This window comes from Drosophila grimshawi, unplaced genomic scaffold (genome assembly GCF_018153295.1).
Source record: "Drosophila grimshawi isolate 15287-2541.00 unplaced genomic scaffold, ASM1815329v1 contig_1377, whole genome shotgun sequence".
In the NCBI taxonomy this organism is placed as follows: Eukaryota; Metazoa; Arthropoda; class Insecta; order Diptera; family Drosophilidae; genus Drosophila; species Drosophila grimshawi.
The window spans coordinates 18,343,109-18,360,457 of NW_025062900.1; the positions used below are offsets into that span (position 1 = coordinate 18,343,109).

General features: G+C 43.3%; 1 protein-coding gene across 1 annotated transcript; it reads right to left on the reverse strand.

Moving 5' to 3' along the window:
* Nucleotides 1-15,654: 15,654 nt before the first annotated feature.
* LOC6566849 lies at nucleotides 15,655-17,067 on the reverse strand. The gene is made up of 4 exons (XM_001992765.3): nucleotides 16,814-17,067; nucleotides 16,302-16,756; nucleotides 15,952-16,239; nucleotides 15,655-15,877 (listed from the first exon to the last, which is right to left on the reverse strand). Exons 1-4 carry the CDS (start codon nucleotides 16,924-16,926, stop codon nucleotides 15,720-15,722), a joined length of 1,014 nt encoding a protein of 337 aa, XP_001992801.1. The 5' UTR covers nucleotides 16,927-17,067; the 3' UTR covers nucleotides 15,655-15,719.
* Between the last annotated feature and the right edge of the window lie 282 nt (nucleotides 17,068-17,349).

The following is a 17,349-nucleotide window of genomic DNA, read 5'->3' on the forward strand; positions in this document are numbered from 1 at the left end:
TATCTCTTGGTTAATGAATTGTATGTCCGCATAATAAAATAAAATTTTATTACAGCTGCAGCTGTTGCATGTTGCATGTTGCAACTAATGAATAAGTGTAAATTCTAATGAAAAAGCGTTAAAGCTGCAACAACAGTCGCAACAAGAGCAAAAGAAGACATCTCTAAAGAATACCAACTATGGCGAAAATTCAATTAAAAATGTAAAACAACTCTAAAGCGCAAGCGGCATGGAGGCGTATCAAGGGGGTGCGGCAGTGGGGCAGGGCGACAGTCCGGCAGTGGAATGGCCAGCTGGATGGAGCGCAAGAGCTGCGACAACGCAAACGAGCAACACAGCATGCAATTAGAGAAGGAGGAGGAGATGGAGATGGCGGCCAGGACAAACGCAACGGATGAAATGAGGCCCAGACGCAGTTGGCTTTGATTGCTCAATATGCCACACGCCACACGCCTTCCTCACACCAAGTTGTTCACTTTGTTGCGTATTTATTGTAACTGCGGCTTTAGTGCGAATAGTTGCCGTTCACATAATGCCCATGGAATGGGCAGCTGGCCGACTGGCTGTCCAACAAACTTGACAAAGAACTTGGCTAAGCCGAATAGCATCTGTGGGCAGCGGCGATTGCATTGCAAATCATCGCAGGCCGGGTCCAACAATCTGCGGGGGCTGGGGGCTGGGGGCTGGGACTTGCTACTAGGCTGCTTGCAACGAAATAGGAAAAACATGGCACAATATGGGGATGAAGGTAAATGTAGTATCACTATGCTATTGTTTTTATGATTATGTGTTCGTTTGTAAAGGGTACAAATTCCAAGTAGCCCGAGAAGTGGCAAATGCCAGTTAAGTACGAAATAGTAAACTGATAGCTTTTACTGCTCAATATTAAATTAGCAGTAGACCTCTCTTATGGGAAAATGGACTAAGTTAAACTCCCAGTTAAATTTTTGTGCTAATAAATGTAAGTATGTACAATTGTTTAAACATTTTTCGCCTACTTCAAACTCCTTTTCTGGCTGAATGCTTTTTACAGTAGCCTTATCGATTTTTAGCATTAGCATTATCTATACTTGTCGAGCTTTGCTCCAAAGTCAATCTTTTATTATCCTGTTTAAACAAATTAAATTTAGCGTAATTTGGAGTAAATCCCTTTTTCGGCATCTTCTTTCCGTTTACAAATCACAACACTTTTACCCGGGGCTATAATTTAAACCGGAATAAAGAACTTTTACGTATCTCCCTCGCTTTCTCTCTCTCACTCTCTCGCATTTTGTCTGCTTGGCCTTTTTAAGCAGTTTGTTGCCAAGATTTATTTGTCGAGATTTGAAAAGAGTTGCCGCAGTTCCCAGTCGCGTGATTATCCAGTGCATTGAACGCGGCCAGCCATTAATTACCAGCAGCTGTTGCTGCGGGGGTGCAGATGATCGGATCAGAGATTCCCCAATGCCTCTCTGCCCATTATGAAATATTATTTTAGTGGCAGTAACTAGAATGAGGTGAGCATTTCTCCACGATGCAACAAACCAAAGGAATTTCCGTGTCATATTTTTCTTGCGGTTGCTCGCCCCAAGAGAAAATCTGAGCAAATATGCTTGTAGGTGTAGGGCGCCTCGGATTTCCATAATTGTCTTGTGGATTGTGTTTTTGTACATTGACTTGATGTTGAGGCGTGTTCCACCCGTTTATGGGGCTTCTGTTTTTATGGTGCTAAAGACATTAAAACTGTCATAGCAGCGGGCACTTAATTTGATATTCGAGTGCGGCATAATTGGAACAGACCCCGACAACATGTGTAGGAATGGGTATACAAACATCCAAACATGGGGTAAAAACTGTTTCGTGTGGCGACGAGTATTAATTCTGACGTGTTTGGGGTTTCATGGGTGGCCCACTCACACTCACACACACGCACACTCAGCCACACACACATACACTGAGCAGAGGATGGCGTGGGAGTGACTTTCACTGTGGGGGCCACTCGACATTGAAGTGGCTGTGGGGATGATGCTCTATTTTTGTTTTGCGCCTTGTTTTGCTTTCAGGATGCTGATACCTGAATAAGCATTTGACATGTTTATATTTAATGTCTGTTTACTGGCGGTAATGTGAAACGAACACCCCAAAAATTACGCACATATTGTCAATATTAATTATTGTTTTTTTTTATTCGATAAAAAGTCGTCGTATTTCATAGGAAATGACGAGCTTTAACGTGTCTTTAACCCAAACATCATTAACGGCAGTAAAACTCAACAACTGCTGACTCAACCAGAAGTATTTTTACTTGTTACTTTTTCCTCAATCGAATTTACACAGAATACACTGCTGTAATTAACGCTCGTTTATGTCCATTTAATAACTTTTTATGTAGTTGATTTCAGATAGTCATTCTTCCTGGAACTTGCTCACATTCTTATTCTAGTTGATTTTGGTCTGTCGCTAACTAAAATTATATGATTTTTTTTTATTTTATGGATCTAAGTAAAAAATATGTGAAACAAATATACAAAAATTTTAGGCTGCAAAGTAAATACTTCTTGCCAAGAAGAATATAATTTATCTACATTTAAACTAGATAATATCACTTTAAAAAATGTTTCACAGTCATCTCATTGTAGCATTTAACAATAATCAATATTTAATTCTGAGAGACTTAATTTTGTATTATTTTAAAATTAAGTAAAGTTAGGAGTAGAAAGAACTCAGACAGGAATTTAATTAAAATAAAATTAGTTGGGTCTGCAATGTCTTCCTCATATAAGCATGTTAAGTAATTACTCTCGACAATAGCACGACCGACTGTTTCCATTACTATCTTTCTCTCTCGCAGTGCAGACAGTGTTCCAGCTTGGGCACATTCTTATCGAAATCTCTGGCATAAATCAGAATCACAATCCTCACTAGCTGACGTGGCATGAGCAGGGCCTCACATGACCATGAGCCATGAGCGGCGACTATTCCCACGCTTTGCCACAAACAGTCATAAAGTCTGCCACCCAAATGGTTCGCGAGCCGTCAGCAACTGGGTGGAGCTGTCCACACACTAAGACACACTGAGGGAGGTGAGGGTAGGGTGGTGGGGGCGACCATGCTGTTGGTCATAAAACAAACAACGCAAAAACGCAATGTCCTCGATGGGTGAAGCACACATAAAAAAAAGTTCTTCAACAATATAATAAACAATTTCCTGATAAATCGGCAAAGACTGGCATACAAGTCAACCTCAACCTCCACCTTAAACTCCACCTCCACCTCTACGTCCACCTCCACCTGCTCGTGCTGCTACTCTGTCTCATTGGCATGCCGAGTGACGGGTACGAGTCAAAATTTATGGCGCACACAAATTTATGCATTTTAAAATGTAAGCGAAATATTTAGAAGCCAAATACGAGGCGTACGTGTCTAATGTGCGAATAGGCCAATGGGCTCTAATGAGTGTTGAAACTGGCCCCCTCCAAGTGGCTGTGCCAGGCCAATTCATTGGTCGATTGGTTTGCCTGCTGCACGCCGCATTGTTGCACAAATAACTCAAGTTGCAACTAATTACGACGCATTTCGTACTTTACAACTGTGGCAATAAATTTCAAGCGTGTCCCCTGACACGACATCGCCCATGAAGCAACTCTCGGCTCCACACTCCACACTGCCACCAGCGACTGCCAACTACCAACAGTCAACTGCCAATTTGCAGCCGGCGACGACCGACTGGCGACTGGGGGCCGTTGCCAGGCGGATTTCAGAAACTCCTCTCCTTTAATTTTTTTTTTTTTTTTTGTTACAGCATTTAACACGCCTCGTCATCATATTCGGAAGCAATGCATCATTCGGCGAGGCAGGCCAGCATCAGCTACGCAGAGGCCGAGGCAGCCGAGGCATGTGTCATGGCAGCCCAGGCACTTGCCGCAAATTGATTTGCATTTCGCTGAGAATCGCTACGATGCTGTGGGCTGCATCAGTGCGTTAGTTATGTTGCATGTGTAAATTTTGCGCATGTTGCGCTTTTTACATGACACGTTGAAGGAAGAGCGGAAGCGAGGATTGTGGCAGATCAGGGATAGTATGCATCAGGTATGCCAGCAAGCTGTAAATGAGTTTAATGCTGATGAAGAAGCTGGCGACACGACAACTACTCAGACGGCATCCATTGCGGAAGCCTGGCCAAGATGTCATTGTCACGCTGACAGCGCACACATTCAAATGTAATTGGGCCTAATGCAACATGTTCGATGTGCAACGAGGTGAGGTAAGAGTGGTGGCGGCGCAGTAACAGTTGCACTTAACAAGAGAGAGATAATTAAGCGGACATAATACTGCAATACATTGCATGGTAAATATCCATTAATTATTATTGTTATTGTATTATCCGATTTGCCAGCCCATCCTAAAATGCAATTCAATCAAAATGCATCGCACCAGTAAAACAACATTTTTCGCACCTGACCACAACACTTGCAGCCCACACAAGTCACGCCCCTTTTATCATATAACAACATGGTGTACAAATTCGCGACAAATTTGATAATGAGTTGTGTGTTGTAAATGCATATACGAATGTGTGTGTATCTCCGTGTATGTGGGTATGAACATACACACATTCGCTATTAATTGTAAGTCAAACATCGCAACAACTGCCGGTCACGCACAGACCCAGACCCCAGACCCCAGACCCCAGCACAGACCAAGACCCAGAGCTGGAGACGCGTGGAGCTGCATACGAATCGACAGCAGTGACTGCTGCCACGCCCACCTATCGCCTAATCAGGCAAACACATGTGTGCTCCATAATTACATTGGAGCTGTATACGTGCCCGCCACCGAAACCCAAAATTAAGAGCACTGCAACAGCAACAGTGACAACAAAAACAACAACAGCAACAATAGCAACAGCAACAGTAATAGTAACAGCAACAACCGCAACAGCAACAACAACACCAAATGCAGCATGGCATTATTTTGTCCAAAATGAGCTACTCTGGAATAGTGCAGTGGAAACGGCAACGGTAAAGGTGTTGCATAGTTGAGCACTCTCGTGTCCCTTTTTGGCTCGGGGATGTGCACAAAATCACAGAACTTGTGGTTTTTCATGGCAAAAGTTTCCAATCGAAATGCCCAAAAAATCACTGAATATGAGTAAAATTCTTTACTCTAATTCTGGTGAAAGTTTATGTCCGTTGACCAGAATTTAAACTACGCATTGCTTGTGTCTGAAATGGAACAGCTAACAAAAAACTATTTTAAAGTTTAACTAGACTCTTGATACTGGAGCATGAGCAAACCACAGAAAATATTTAAAAATGAAGCACTTTTATGACTGGATAATTTAATAATGGTTTATGGTTGACATTAAAAATTGAAAATAATATTTAATAATTGTAATAGTTGTAGTCATAACCATTAAAAATATATAAAAAAATAAATATTTAGCTGCTAATTAAGTTGAATGAATGAAACTACATTAACTGTAAAACACAAATATTTTTTTATATATTTTAGGATGTGAATAGCTGTGTATTATTAAGCGCAATTGTTGCGGCATTCATTATTTAGTCGTATGTTGAAAAATGACATTGTTTGCAAAATCACAGTTGCCAGAATGACTCATCCCTGTTGCCCTCGGTTGCACGTGCAAGCAGCAACAACAAGAACAACAACAGCAGCAGCAGCAGCAGCAACAACCAGAACAACAACAGCAGCAATAACAATGACTACAATTGTAACAACAACCGCACAATCAGTTGACACTCGTTGAGCCCCCTCCAATCCCCCCGTCCCCTCGCACATTCATGGCCATCTCCTGGTGGCACTTCCTATAATTCGGCTGCGTAAAATCACTCAGTGAGGAACATCGGGTCGACGAGGCTATTGAAGTTTTATTGGGCAATGCCGGCGGCGCTGCTGCCGTCGCCGAGTTTCCGTTTGACATTTTGTTAACAATTTCGACCACAATGCGTTTTCATTGCAACGCATATTGGGCCAGGGGGATTGGGTGGGGGGATCGGGTCGGGACTTGCGTGTGAATGCGAATGAATGCATGAATGAGTGCGACGCACGCTGCAATGGGACACAGGTCGAGAGGGGCTTCCATGGGTTGTGGGAGCACAATCAAAGGGCCGTTGGCCGGGAGCTGATTGGAAAAACGGAGGAGGGGGTAAGGGAGATGGATGGGGGCAAGCAAAGTTATTGCCCGAGTGAAATCAAACGACAAATGTCACGAAGCTAATGAATTGAAACGTGCCAAAGATTTGTTCGCATGTGACTGCAACCGCGACTCCGATGTTGATGATGATGATGATGATTATGTGAATGTGGCATGTACAATGTGGCTGATGTGGGCGTTTTGAAGTGAGAGTGGCATGGGAGGAAAGCGAAAAGTGTCAATAGAATTGCTCTTGATTAGATGAGCGAAAAGTTGTTAGATTGTTGTGCTTACTGAATGCAGTCAGTTTGAATGTATAGAATCAACTGGCGTCGATCTTATTTACACGTGGCAACTTATTGAAATTTAAAAACTCATTAACATGTAAAAAGTCGGTGGTGGCAAGGCTAACGAATGGAAGGGCCAAATGGCATGGAGGATAGAGAATAAAAATCGTTGATAGAAGGGCAAATTTCTAAGCGGCGAACCCGCGAAAGTGGCCCGGCTAAATAAATGTTAAACGCAACGAAGAAGTGTTAAAATATTCACTAACTTTGTAACTCTTTTTAACGAGGAATCCGGTAGGCGGTGGGCGTGGCAACTAAAATAAACACACTTAAAGCGAAACTTTATGCAGAGCCAAACTCATTTGCATGTTAAATATTTTACCAACGGCTGTCAAGAGGTGGGGCAATCGACTACAAGGGATAGCAGAGATTCCAGGGTGGTAGAATCTCCATTTAGGAGCTGGAAAAGTGTCTCGGAACTTCACACTTTAAGGCCAGAATGAACGAGCACGAGAACTTCCACGAGAAAAAAAAACGACAAAGCGCTACGAAAATTTTAATTAAAATTTGCGCTCAAGACGAGCGCGTTGTGCGTAGAAAAGTGGGCGGGGTCGGAGCTGGGTGGGCGTGTTGGGAAATTTCAATTAAATGTGCACATGCCAAAAAAGAAGGAACCAACAGCCAAACAGCCAAACAACCGACTACCGACTAACGACAACCAACAACTGAAAACCGAAAACCAAAACAACAACAAATTGAGTGCAGGAACTCGCAAAGGATTGGAAGGGAGTCGAACACTCGAGTTTGCGGTAAGCGATATAGATAAACACTTCAAATGACTAAAGGATTTTGGCTTTTAAGCTGCTCTGGGGTGTGGCTCCAAAATGGAAATGAGTCAAAGCTTTAAAGCCAAGCGAGAGTTGAGATGAGAAGCGGTCATGTTAAAGACCGTCAAAGTAATCCAAGCCAAGGCTGCACCATCCACTCGGGAGTGGCAGTAGCCGGGTCTGCAGTCAAGCGCTAGTCAACTGTCTGCTTTGCGTGCGCGGTACAACTGCAGCCTGATGGGTTGTTGTGGGCTGCACGGTCGCATGGATGGATGGTGGGGTCGACTTGGCTGCTCAGGCAGTTGGCAGTTGGCAGCTGGCAGCCACTTGACAATGCTCAAGTGTTCCGCTGGCATGTTTAAGATTAAAGCAATGCGCCTTGCAACAAAAGTTGCACTGACAATGGGCGGCCGGGCATGCGACGACGCTTACAAGTGGGACCCGGCTAAGGGAAGGACCCACAATGAAAGTGCTTCAAGCATTTTGCAAAAGAATGGCAACGCAATTGCAATGGCATTTTGGAGTGTGACAGAGGCAGCTACAACAGCCAGCAAGGGTCTATTGCATTGTTGCAAGCAAATGGGTGCCCACTGGGCACGAGGGTTGCTGGGATGCAAGCGGATGTGGTGCGGATGTTGATGCGTGTCCTTGTCCTTGCTCAACCAGCTGGCAGAGCCGATGGATGCCAGCCAAGCCGAGCTGACGTCACTCACTTTGCAGATTTGCTCTGCGATAAGTAGTATAAAACTGAAAGGTTTCCACAGATCAGCACTTGGATGTACTGCACACTACATGGAGATGTTGCCACAAGGGTCCTCGCCTACGATTGTCTAATATCTGTTTTAAGATTTGGCTCAAGTGCTTACATAATTTTGGCAGCAATAACATTGAGTTGCAAACTTACAGACTTAAGAACAATTTAGATAAGCTAGGTGAGGGAGTACTTAAGCACTTGATTATTACTATACATAATCCATGTATAAAACAATAATAGGTATAGGAGTATCAAAGCCATTTTGATCAATAATCGTTATTGTTCCTTATTATTATATTCCTTACACACTCCGAGTTGCTCTTAGACAATTTCATTGGCATATTTTATATTAGAAATACCGTTTAATGGAACTTTAAGTTGCTGTGACCGTCACAGAATTGAAGTGTTGGCCTCACTTGAAATCTTGTCTTTATAATTTAAATCATTTCGTGTTCGAAGCGATTTGCACAATTGATTAATAGATGAAACTATGACACATCTATAACAACAAAAAGAACAAGAACATCAACAACAACAAAATCTTTGGTTGAGGCCCCACCCAGGAAACTCTTCGAAAGCCACAGCTAGGCGTTAGCATTACGCTTAGCTAAGGCCAAAACTTTTTGCATTAGCAGCTGCTTGCATGCAACTTGGCCAACTCAGCAGACTCGCCACCTCCTCTCCCGTCTTCTCTTTCCCCTCTATCCATGGCGTATGGTACTTTACTGCAGCTTTGCTCCCTTGGACCTGATTGCAACTGGTGTCTGTGGCATAATTGATTCAGCAGACACTGCTCGGTAATACGTGTGGGTGTTGGTCTATGTGTGTGTGTTTGTGTTTGTGTGGGTAGTTAGAATAACTCTCTCTATGTGTGAGAGTGAGTGTGTGAGTGTGTTGGTGTGTTTGGGTTTGCCACTAAACGTTTTGCTGACAAGCAGTCACTGCATCTGTCCATGTATGCAACTCAAACTTCAACTCCAACTGCATGTCGGCAACTTTTGCCTCAATGCCGTCCTGTTAGTCAATCAGTGACTTTTCCTCGGCAACAAATTTTCTAAATGAAAATGCAACATCATTTATCAACATCAAAGGGCAAACGGCAGCACATTGGCCACATCAAGTGGATGCCAGCTGGACGCCTGTGAAGTGACTAAGGCTATGGCTGAGGCAAAACTTTAACTTTTGAAGAATGGCATTATGGAGTTGATGTTGCTGCTGTTAAAGTTGGATAAACTCTTGAGCAGTTTGGTGCCACACCTTCGACCATAGCTCGAACTCATTAGCTGAAAATCAGAGGCGAGTCTCATCTCTCACCAGTGGATTTGCATGCACTTCATTAGCCACAGCATTCAAACGCCCACAGGACCAAGAGAGAGAGATAGAGGGAGATGAACTTAAAGTGCTCATCGGTGGAGTCGTTACCACATCAATGCCCAAAATTGCAAGTTGTCTTGGCTGTCTGTTTGCCTTTGTCTCCACGCCGGGGTAAGTCAACATGCCAACATACCAACAACCGGCAACAGTCAACAACGGCTAAGAGGCAGAGGAAATAAATTACAGACGACTTTGTCATGTTGTTCACTTTGCTCACAGCTCACAACACTTGGGCAGGACGAAGAAGCCACTGCCTTCTTCATCGCATCGCACATTTTGGCTAAATAATTGCAATTTTTATCAGAGAGCACAATAAATGCCAGGCGACCAGTCACTTAGGAATAGTATCCACCATCTCATCTCATCTCAGCTCAGCTCAACTCATCCCCCATCGAGATAGTTATTATCCTCATAGACATCGATGATGTTGTCGGTGAAAGTTGTCGTTGTGGTTTTGTGTTTTATTTGCTGTTTGGATGGTGTGGTGCTGTGGTGACTGCTCCCATCTGGCATCGGGTATTTAATTGGATTTCTGCCCAAATTGCGTTTATTACTGCGGTCTTTATGAGGTGTGAAGGGTCCAATTATGGACAACATTTTTGGACCAGCCGCTGACCAGAGAGTAATTAAGTTCCTCGACGCTGTCCATTAGATTGTATTTGGTTGGCCTGTGGTTTGGCGGTGCACATAATGAGAGACAACTGCTTAAGGCGAATTGTCAATAGGCAACTTCCTTAAAGTTCAAATTGATATATGTATATTTATTCTTAGTGACTTCCTTCCTAGGCAAAATGTCACTTCATCAATCTGACAGCCGAAAAATGTAATGTCAATTGCAAGACATAAGTCAGCGGCAGCAGGCAGCAGGCAGCAGCTAGCTGCTAGCTGATGCTATGAAATGTAAATGTAAATGCTTTGAAAGCCACCCAGGCATGGCCTCCATTTATCCCACATGTTTATCTACGACCGTGGCTCCAAGTGGGGCGACTGCGGCTCATCTCGTCTTCTCGTGCACAGCAAATGGCGACAATTTGTGAAAAGAGTCGAGAGAGCCAAATGAAAAAGAAAAAAAAGAAGAAAACAGAGGAAAAAACTTCAATGGAAACTGCGTTGGATTGCAAATACTTTCATGTTCATGCCACATGCTCGTATGAGGAAGAGATGACATGCTACCTCTGCTCTTGCCCCCACACGACCCTCCCTCGAGTCTTTGGATTTTTATTTGACTGACCCACTTTGCGGAGCAACGACTTGATTACAGTTTTCAATGCATGCGACTTGAATGGCGTTTTGATAGCCTCTAATGCAGCTATCTGGCATCGCGATGCAGTCCACTTAGTGCCAGTTAAGCTTGTAACCTCCTCACCTCACCTCACCAGTTAGCCCCAACACATACCCCCTTCAGCAAATATCTCACAGACACTTTCACTGCCAGTTTGGAATACATTTCACTTATCTTTAGCAACAAATTCTCTGCACTTGCGTGCAAATCCTTGCAGGCCGCATAGTCCTTGAGCTACGAGCAGTTGTGGACTCAACTAGATACAACTGCTTCCCCTCCAGCCCTTATATATCTCTCTTTCTCTCCCTGCCCCATTTGTTACAGAGTCGCCTCGTACTCAGCTGCCATAATGTACTTGAAATATTTTTGCATCTTCTCGTCGTTGTTTCATTTGTGACAAAGTGTCCACATCCGGATCCGTACAGCTGTCATTCTGCTAGCATATCTCTGAGTTATATATATTAAAAACTGCCGCTTCGTGTTTAGCTTTGGCTTTAGCTGGTGTTTTTATGGTAGAGAGAAGCACTTGAAATTTATTGTCCTGTGATTATTGCTTCACTTGTCTGCAGATATCGCAGCCTGCCTGCACATAAATCCTTAGCTCTGTCGCATTCGTCTAGCACTGAAATAAGGGCATTAGACTTGTTTAAAGTTTAAGCCGACAACTTCCTTTCTCTCTATCTCTCTCTCTCTCCCTGTCTCTCTGAATCTCTACTTTTACCTCCCTCTGCGTCTGTATCGTTTCTGTTACCTCTTACCACGTGGCCATGCATTCATCCAATTAGACGCTTAATTGTCTGACAAGCAAATTGCTTTGTCAATATTTTCATCAAGTCATCTCTCGTTCTCTCTGTATGCTATTTGCCCGTACCCGCCCCCGCTCCCGCCACACCTCCTATGACTGTCTGACACACGCACTTACTTCTGACAGTTTCAAGTATCGGACTTTATTACCCAACCCACCAGCTGGCTCCGTGAGTCATGAGGTAACCATCAAACAGGCTTTCAAGATTGACCACAAGTGTTGTTGTTGTTGTTATTTATTGCTGTTATTATTGCTGTTGCCTTGCCCAAAAAGCATCCTTTTTTAGGGGGGTGTCGGGAGCCAGACTCGTGTCACTTATAAACTTCACTTTAAGTTGTCAATATTTATAAATATTTACACGCCCAAGAGGCAGACGCTTGAAGGGATGAAGGCTTGTCATTGTATAATGCCACTGCTTGAGATGTCTCTCTGCTTTATATCAGTCAGCAACAGAAGCTATTTTCAAACTGACATCGAAGAGACTTAAAGGTCGCTGGCTCCAATCCAAGAACTCTTACAAATTCAACTAGATAATCCCAGAGAGAGAGAGAGCTCCTTATGTTTGTTGAAACGAAATAAAGGGGTCAATTTACATACCTGCTGCGCCATCATTAGATATAATAAATATTCTTTCACATCTATGCTAAGCCATTGTGGCTCCTTTTTTTATGTGCCCAGATAGCCCATTTTGGAATTACAAAAGAAACCATAAACAGCAACATTTCACTTCCTTAAACCCGGTTCAATAGCCGTAAAAACCGAACATAATTTCCAGGCCTCAACGATGATTTTATGCAAATCGTAATCAAGAGTGAAAAAAGGGAGCACACATATGCCCAGCAATTCGGTTCAATAAAAGGCAACAAATGCCTCTTGATAAGTGTAAAATTTACAATTCCAATTTTTACAACAGTTGTGCAGAGTCTTTAAAATGACACCCCGACACCCCAACCACTCCCCGTACCCTCAAAAAAAAATAGGACTTAACAATGATATGAAAAAATTGCGTAGGCTTACAAAATGCGCCGTTAAATACAACGTTTGTATTCGCAGCTTGAGGCCCAACAAAGGGCCCGCAATTCAATTGAAAAATCTGTCGGAAAAGGGGTTGGGCCGTGGAAATTCTCTCAGTCACCTAATGCACAGCTGTTATACTGCAAGAACATTCGTACATAATTCTCAATTGTCTGAGCTGTTGCTTTTGACGCCGGGCAATCAAATTAAAAATTAAGACACACTTTTTTCTCTCTCTCTCTCCCTTTTGCCCCGCATAGACAGGGCGGATCAGCGGACTTAAGATAGTCGACTTGATTGCTGGCATTGTCGAAAAGGGGTGGTTGCTCAGCTCCTCTAATGAAGTCATTAAGGGTAGCTGCCAGTCATAAGTTCTCTATGCATATCTACTACATCCTAAAAACATGTGTGTGTTTGCCAGTGTGTGCCAGTGTGTGCCAGTGTGCGTTTGTGTGCGGTTAACTTTGAGCAACTGAGGTCCATAAATGTTGTTGCTGATGTCGGCAAATGAATAAATTATCAACTATGCGAAGGTACTTACGAATAGAATGAGTGCTTCTGTAGTGGCTGTTGCTTTTTGAGGGTAGTAGTAATTGCGAGCGGCTTGTCGTCTAGGCCATTAGAACCTGGCACTAATGGGCCTGTTGCCTGTTGCCTTTTGCCGCTTACCACCCAACTTACGACTTGCGACTCCTGACTAAAGGTGGGTGGTTGGTGTTGGTTGCCAAATTTAAGTTAAGTTGCTACCCAAAAGCCACAGCGATATTAGCGCATAAAAAAGGCATTTGTAAGACATGAAAGGCACTCAGTCAATGGCGGGCAGGTGGCTTTTAAGGCAGATGCTCGGTGGGGCGACCCAGGGATACCCAGGTCCGGGGACAAAAAGGAAGACAAATCAATGCAGGTGTCACAAATGTCAGACGACAGCTTTGGCCCGCCCGTGAGGATATTAATGTCGCTGACTGAATTGATGATGACGATTGTTGTTTGCTTGTTTGTCGGGACGAGATGGGATGAGATGCGGAGAGGGATGTGGCAGACGAACCTGAACTTAAGCCGATTTGCCATCTTATCACAGGCGCACGAGCAAAAGCGATTCCGATACCAATCTCCGCCTGAAGCGCCTCAGTCAGCTTTCATAATGTGCTTTTCCTGCCTGGCTGCCTGCCTTCCTGCCAGCCAGCCAGCCAGCCTGCATGGCTGCCTGACTGCCTGCCTGTCAATTGACAGGCATAATAAATCATGTGTTATAGTATTAATCAACTTGAAGCCTTCTTGTTGCGCCCGTCTTTGTAGATGTTCCATGTGTTGCTGTTGTTGTTGTTGCGGTAATCGCATGACATTTATTGCAGTTACCGTTCTGCCTGCCACTCAAACAGCCTTCACTTTAAACTTCCTTAAAGCCAACTTTGTCTTTGACTTCAAGTATCATTTAATTGTGTATCGCTGCTCTCTGCTCATTGTCCTGTTGCTCTAACATTGCCATTGTCTTGAATGGTTTCTCTAGTTGCCACTTGTCGCAAAGTCTTCTTAGGGTTACCCTTTCTGTCTGCCACACCCATTCCTCAGCTGTCTGGCCGGCACATTAAGAAGTTGTAAAGTTAAATTAAGTGTTTCGTCTTCTATGCAAGAAATTAAAAGGCAGCTGAATCGTGTGTGGCCAGAAAAGTTTCAACAACTATTATTCAGTAGGGGTAAAAGGGAGTTGGCCGTTTGTTTAGTGTTTGAATAGGGCTTGCCTACTTTATGTGTAGTTAGTTAGGAATGTGAACAATTCTTCGATATTTTGGATACCAGTGAAGCAATTCACATCTTCGTTCCACAACAATTGAGTCAACCCATGCTAATTACTGGAAAATTATTCTTCTGCTGCCACGCGTTGGCAACTACAATTGAAAATAGCTTATTATTTAATTTGCAGACTGTAAAATGTAATGCAATTAAAGGATTAACAGGGAATGCCATTAGGCTTTATTGTCATCAACACACTTACCGCTAGCGACAGGTTGGACCAAACAATTCACACGGACTTCCCCGTCTGCTCCTAATGAATGGGACTATTGAAATATTCTTTTCCATCTTAAGTTCCTGAACAATAGGCCACAATTTGGCTGGGTTTTGCAACAATTTCGCTTCAGTATTGCTGACAATTGATATATTTTCAATTATTGAAATGACAAGCAACAAATCTGAAGTGCTTAGACAAATTGTCCAAAATGTGACAACACGACACAAAAAAGGGCAAAACTGAAACTATCTGAGCCTTAATGTAATTGCTGCCCCTCGCCTCGCCTCGACTCGTCCCGCCCTGCCCGGCCCGTCTCCATTCGTTTCGCTTCGGTGCTTGGGGACACGACACGCAGTAGGACCACAAACCGAAACGAACACCGTGCTGGGGCGGGAGTTGTGGGCGGTCAGATGGCGGCATTTAAATAAACCAACGTTGACTTTACCAACTACTCACACAAATACACACAAATATGTACGACACAATTTTTCTAAAGGAAAATAAATTTCTTTGCATTTTATTCTGTTGCTAGCAAATTTGATTTGATTTTTAGGCGAGAGTTGGTTCTCCGTTCTCCGTTCCCCGTTCGTTGAGCTTAGTTCTTCAGCGGATATCGGCAAAAGTCGCAAATCAAATAAAGTAAATTGAATAAAGACAAACGACACGCCCCCTCCCATCCAAATGCATCTCAACCAAAGAGGCGAAACTTCTATGGAAGTGGGCGTGGCAACGGCGGCATGAAATTAGTTGCTAGTTCTCTGACTCGTGCCTCCCTTCTTGAGCATCGAGCTTTGAGCTTCGAGCTCCGAGCTCCGAGTTGTAAAGGCGAGGACACAAATCGAAATCAAAATGTTCCCATAAAAGAATTATCTGTGCTTAAGTTAGATTATCTCTGGCCATAGAATCCAATTGCCAATTGAATGGAAAGATGCAAGAGATTCGATTTGTCGAGTTGCCGCCGAACGTAAAATTTATTCGCCCCCCAATCGACAGCCACTTGAGAAGTTGTCCATATTCTTCTTAAATGTTTATTCGTCTCTGTCTTTTTATCGATTGTCATTTGATTTGGTTGGGTCTAAGCACAAATTTATGAGACACAAACATATGTTTTGGGATTTGAGGGTAGTTAAGGGTTAGTCTGACATTAAATAAAAGTCTTTAAGGCAATAAGATGACGTAAGACAGTATTTTTTTTTGCGCAATAGAATTAACAAAGCTTTCAACTTTAATCATTATTCACACATAAATTCTTCTTCGATATCGGCAGATTTGCCGCCTTTGTCTTTGCCTTTGTCCAGCTCATGTAAGACGAGCGTTAGAAGCTCAAATTCACGCTTAATAAAATCTAAGCATTTCTCCACTTCGCGCCTATTAAAAGTGGCGTCGATATCTATGTGAATATCATTGTCAGGTCATAAAGTCTAGGGTGTTAAGGTGTTGTAAGGCAATTAAAGAGAAACGCACCACGACGCTTGCACAGCATGCGGTAGATTATTTGAATGCCATCGAGTGCACGTTCCTTGTCCAAATCATTGCTCCTTACAGTGTCCTTGCAGATGCTCAATGTCTTCTCCCACTTGAGGCCTAAAGCGCGCGATTCGTTATAGGATCGCTCCAGCTTGGCCAGATCATTCTTAAGGCCCAGCACTGTGAGAGCCGCTTCATTGGTGATCTTCACCATTCTCTTGCGCATCTCCTCGATCTCCTGCAGCTTTTTGTTTTCCAGCTCAGTGATCTCAACCTGGGCAAGCACTGTGCAGCAAATTTAAGCATAGTATAAGGATCTGCAAACGGCTTCTCTAAGATGTACTCACTTAAGGCATCACAACGATCAATGCAATCTTTGGGCGATACGAAAATATCGGATGCGTCCACCACATCATCCAGGACTCGCTCGTATTGCACAAATTCGCTGACAGTTTGCTTGAGAGCAGCTCGAAATGTATTCAGCGAGCTGAGCGATCTTCGGAACTCATCAATGCCAATGGTCAGCTCGTCATGCTGGGCTTCCTGCTCTCGAATGATCTTCTCGGCAGAACGCTTTTTGTCCGCGCAATCCTTAATGAAGCCATTCACCTCAATGAAGCGCTTCCGCAGCCGCTCCTGCATCTTGTACATCTGTGCGATGCGCTGATTATTCAGCTCCTCCTGGTGCTGGGCATCCTCCAGCAGCTGACGCTGCAGCACTAACATGGCCTCATGCTCGCGACTATTAGCTATGTACAGCATCTCAACGGAGTCACCAGCCGAGTCCCAGTTAGGCGGTTTCCTAGGATAGGATGACGTTGAGTCTCTCAAGCAAACTGACTGAACCGTTGGAACTTACACGAAGAAACGATCCTGTTGGCGAGATATCATATATTCGCCCACCGCAGTCTCGGGACTTAGATCCAGGTTACCGAGGACATCGGTCTTCGTGGTGGGCTTACGGCGTGGCATTTTTCGAAAATTTCACCCGAACTTTATTTGAAAAGATATAATATTTATATTTGTTTTCAGCGATCTGTTGTCGACTGTTTGTTTGTGTGTGGTATGAACAATGTGACCAGGTTTTAACTATTTGACAATAAACACACATATGATAGTTGTATGGAAAGAAAGCAAGAAAGTTAAACTTAAGTTAGTGAGATGGAGAAGGGTAGCGAAAAATCAGTTATATATATTTCATGATATTGCACAGATACTGGGTATAATATACATTGTTTTTGACAATTTCAACCAATTAATTGAAGCTCTGTTAATGAAGATTTGATGTTATGCTTGAAAATAGTGAATAAACTGCGCTGTACTTTCACCATTTTGCAGCTAATTCTACATAATAATATATGAAATATATAATATATATATACTACTATGAATGCC

Excerpts from the sequence above, each read along its gene's own strand:
- LOC6566849 (XM_001992765.3), bottom strand. The coding sequence starts at position 16,926 with ATGCCACGCCGTAAGCCCACCACGAAGACCGATGTCCTCGGTAACCTG. Across the intron at positions 16,240-16,301 it reads TGATCGTTGTGATGCCTTAA|TGCTTGCCCAGGTTGAGATC; the intron begins GTGAGTACATCT and ends TTTGCTGCACAG. Across the intron at positions 15,878-15,951 it reads CATGCTGTGCAAGCGTCGTG|ATATCGACGCCACTTTTAAT; the intron begins GTGCGTTTCTCT and ends ATATTCACATAG.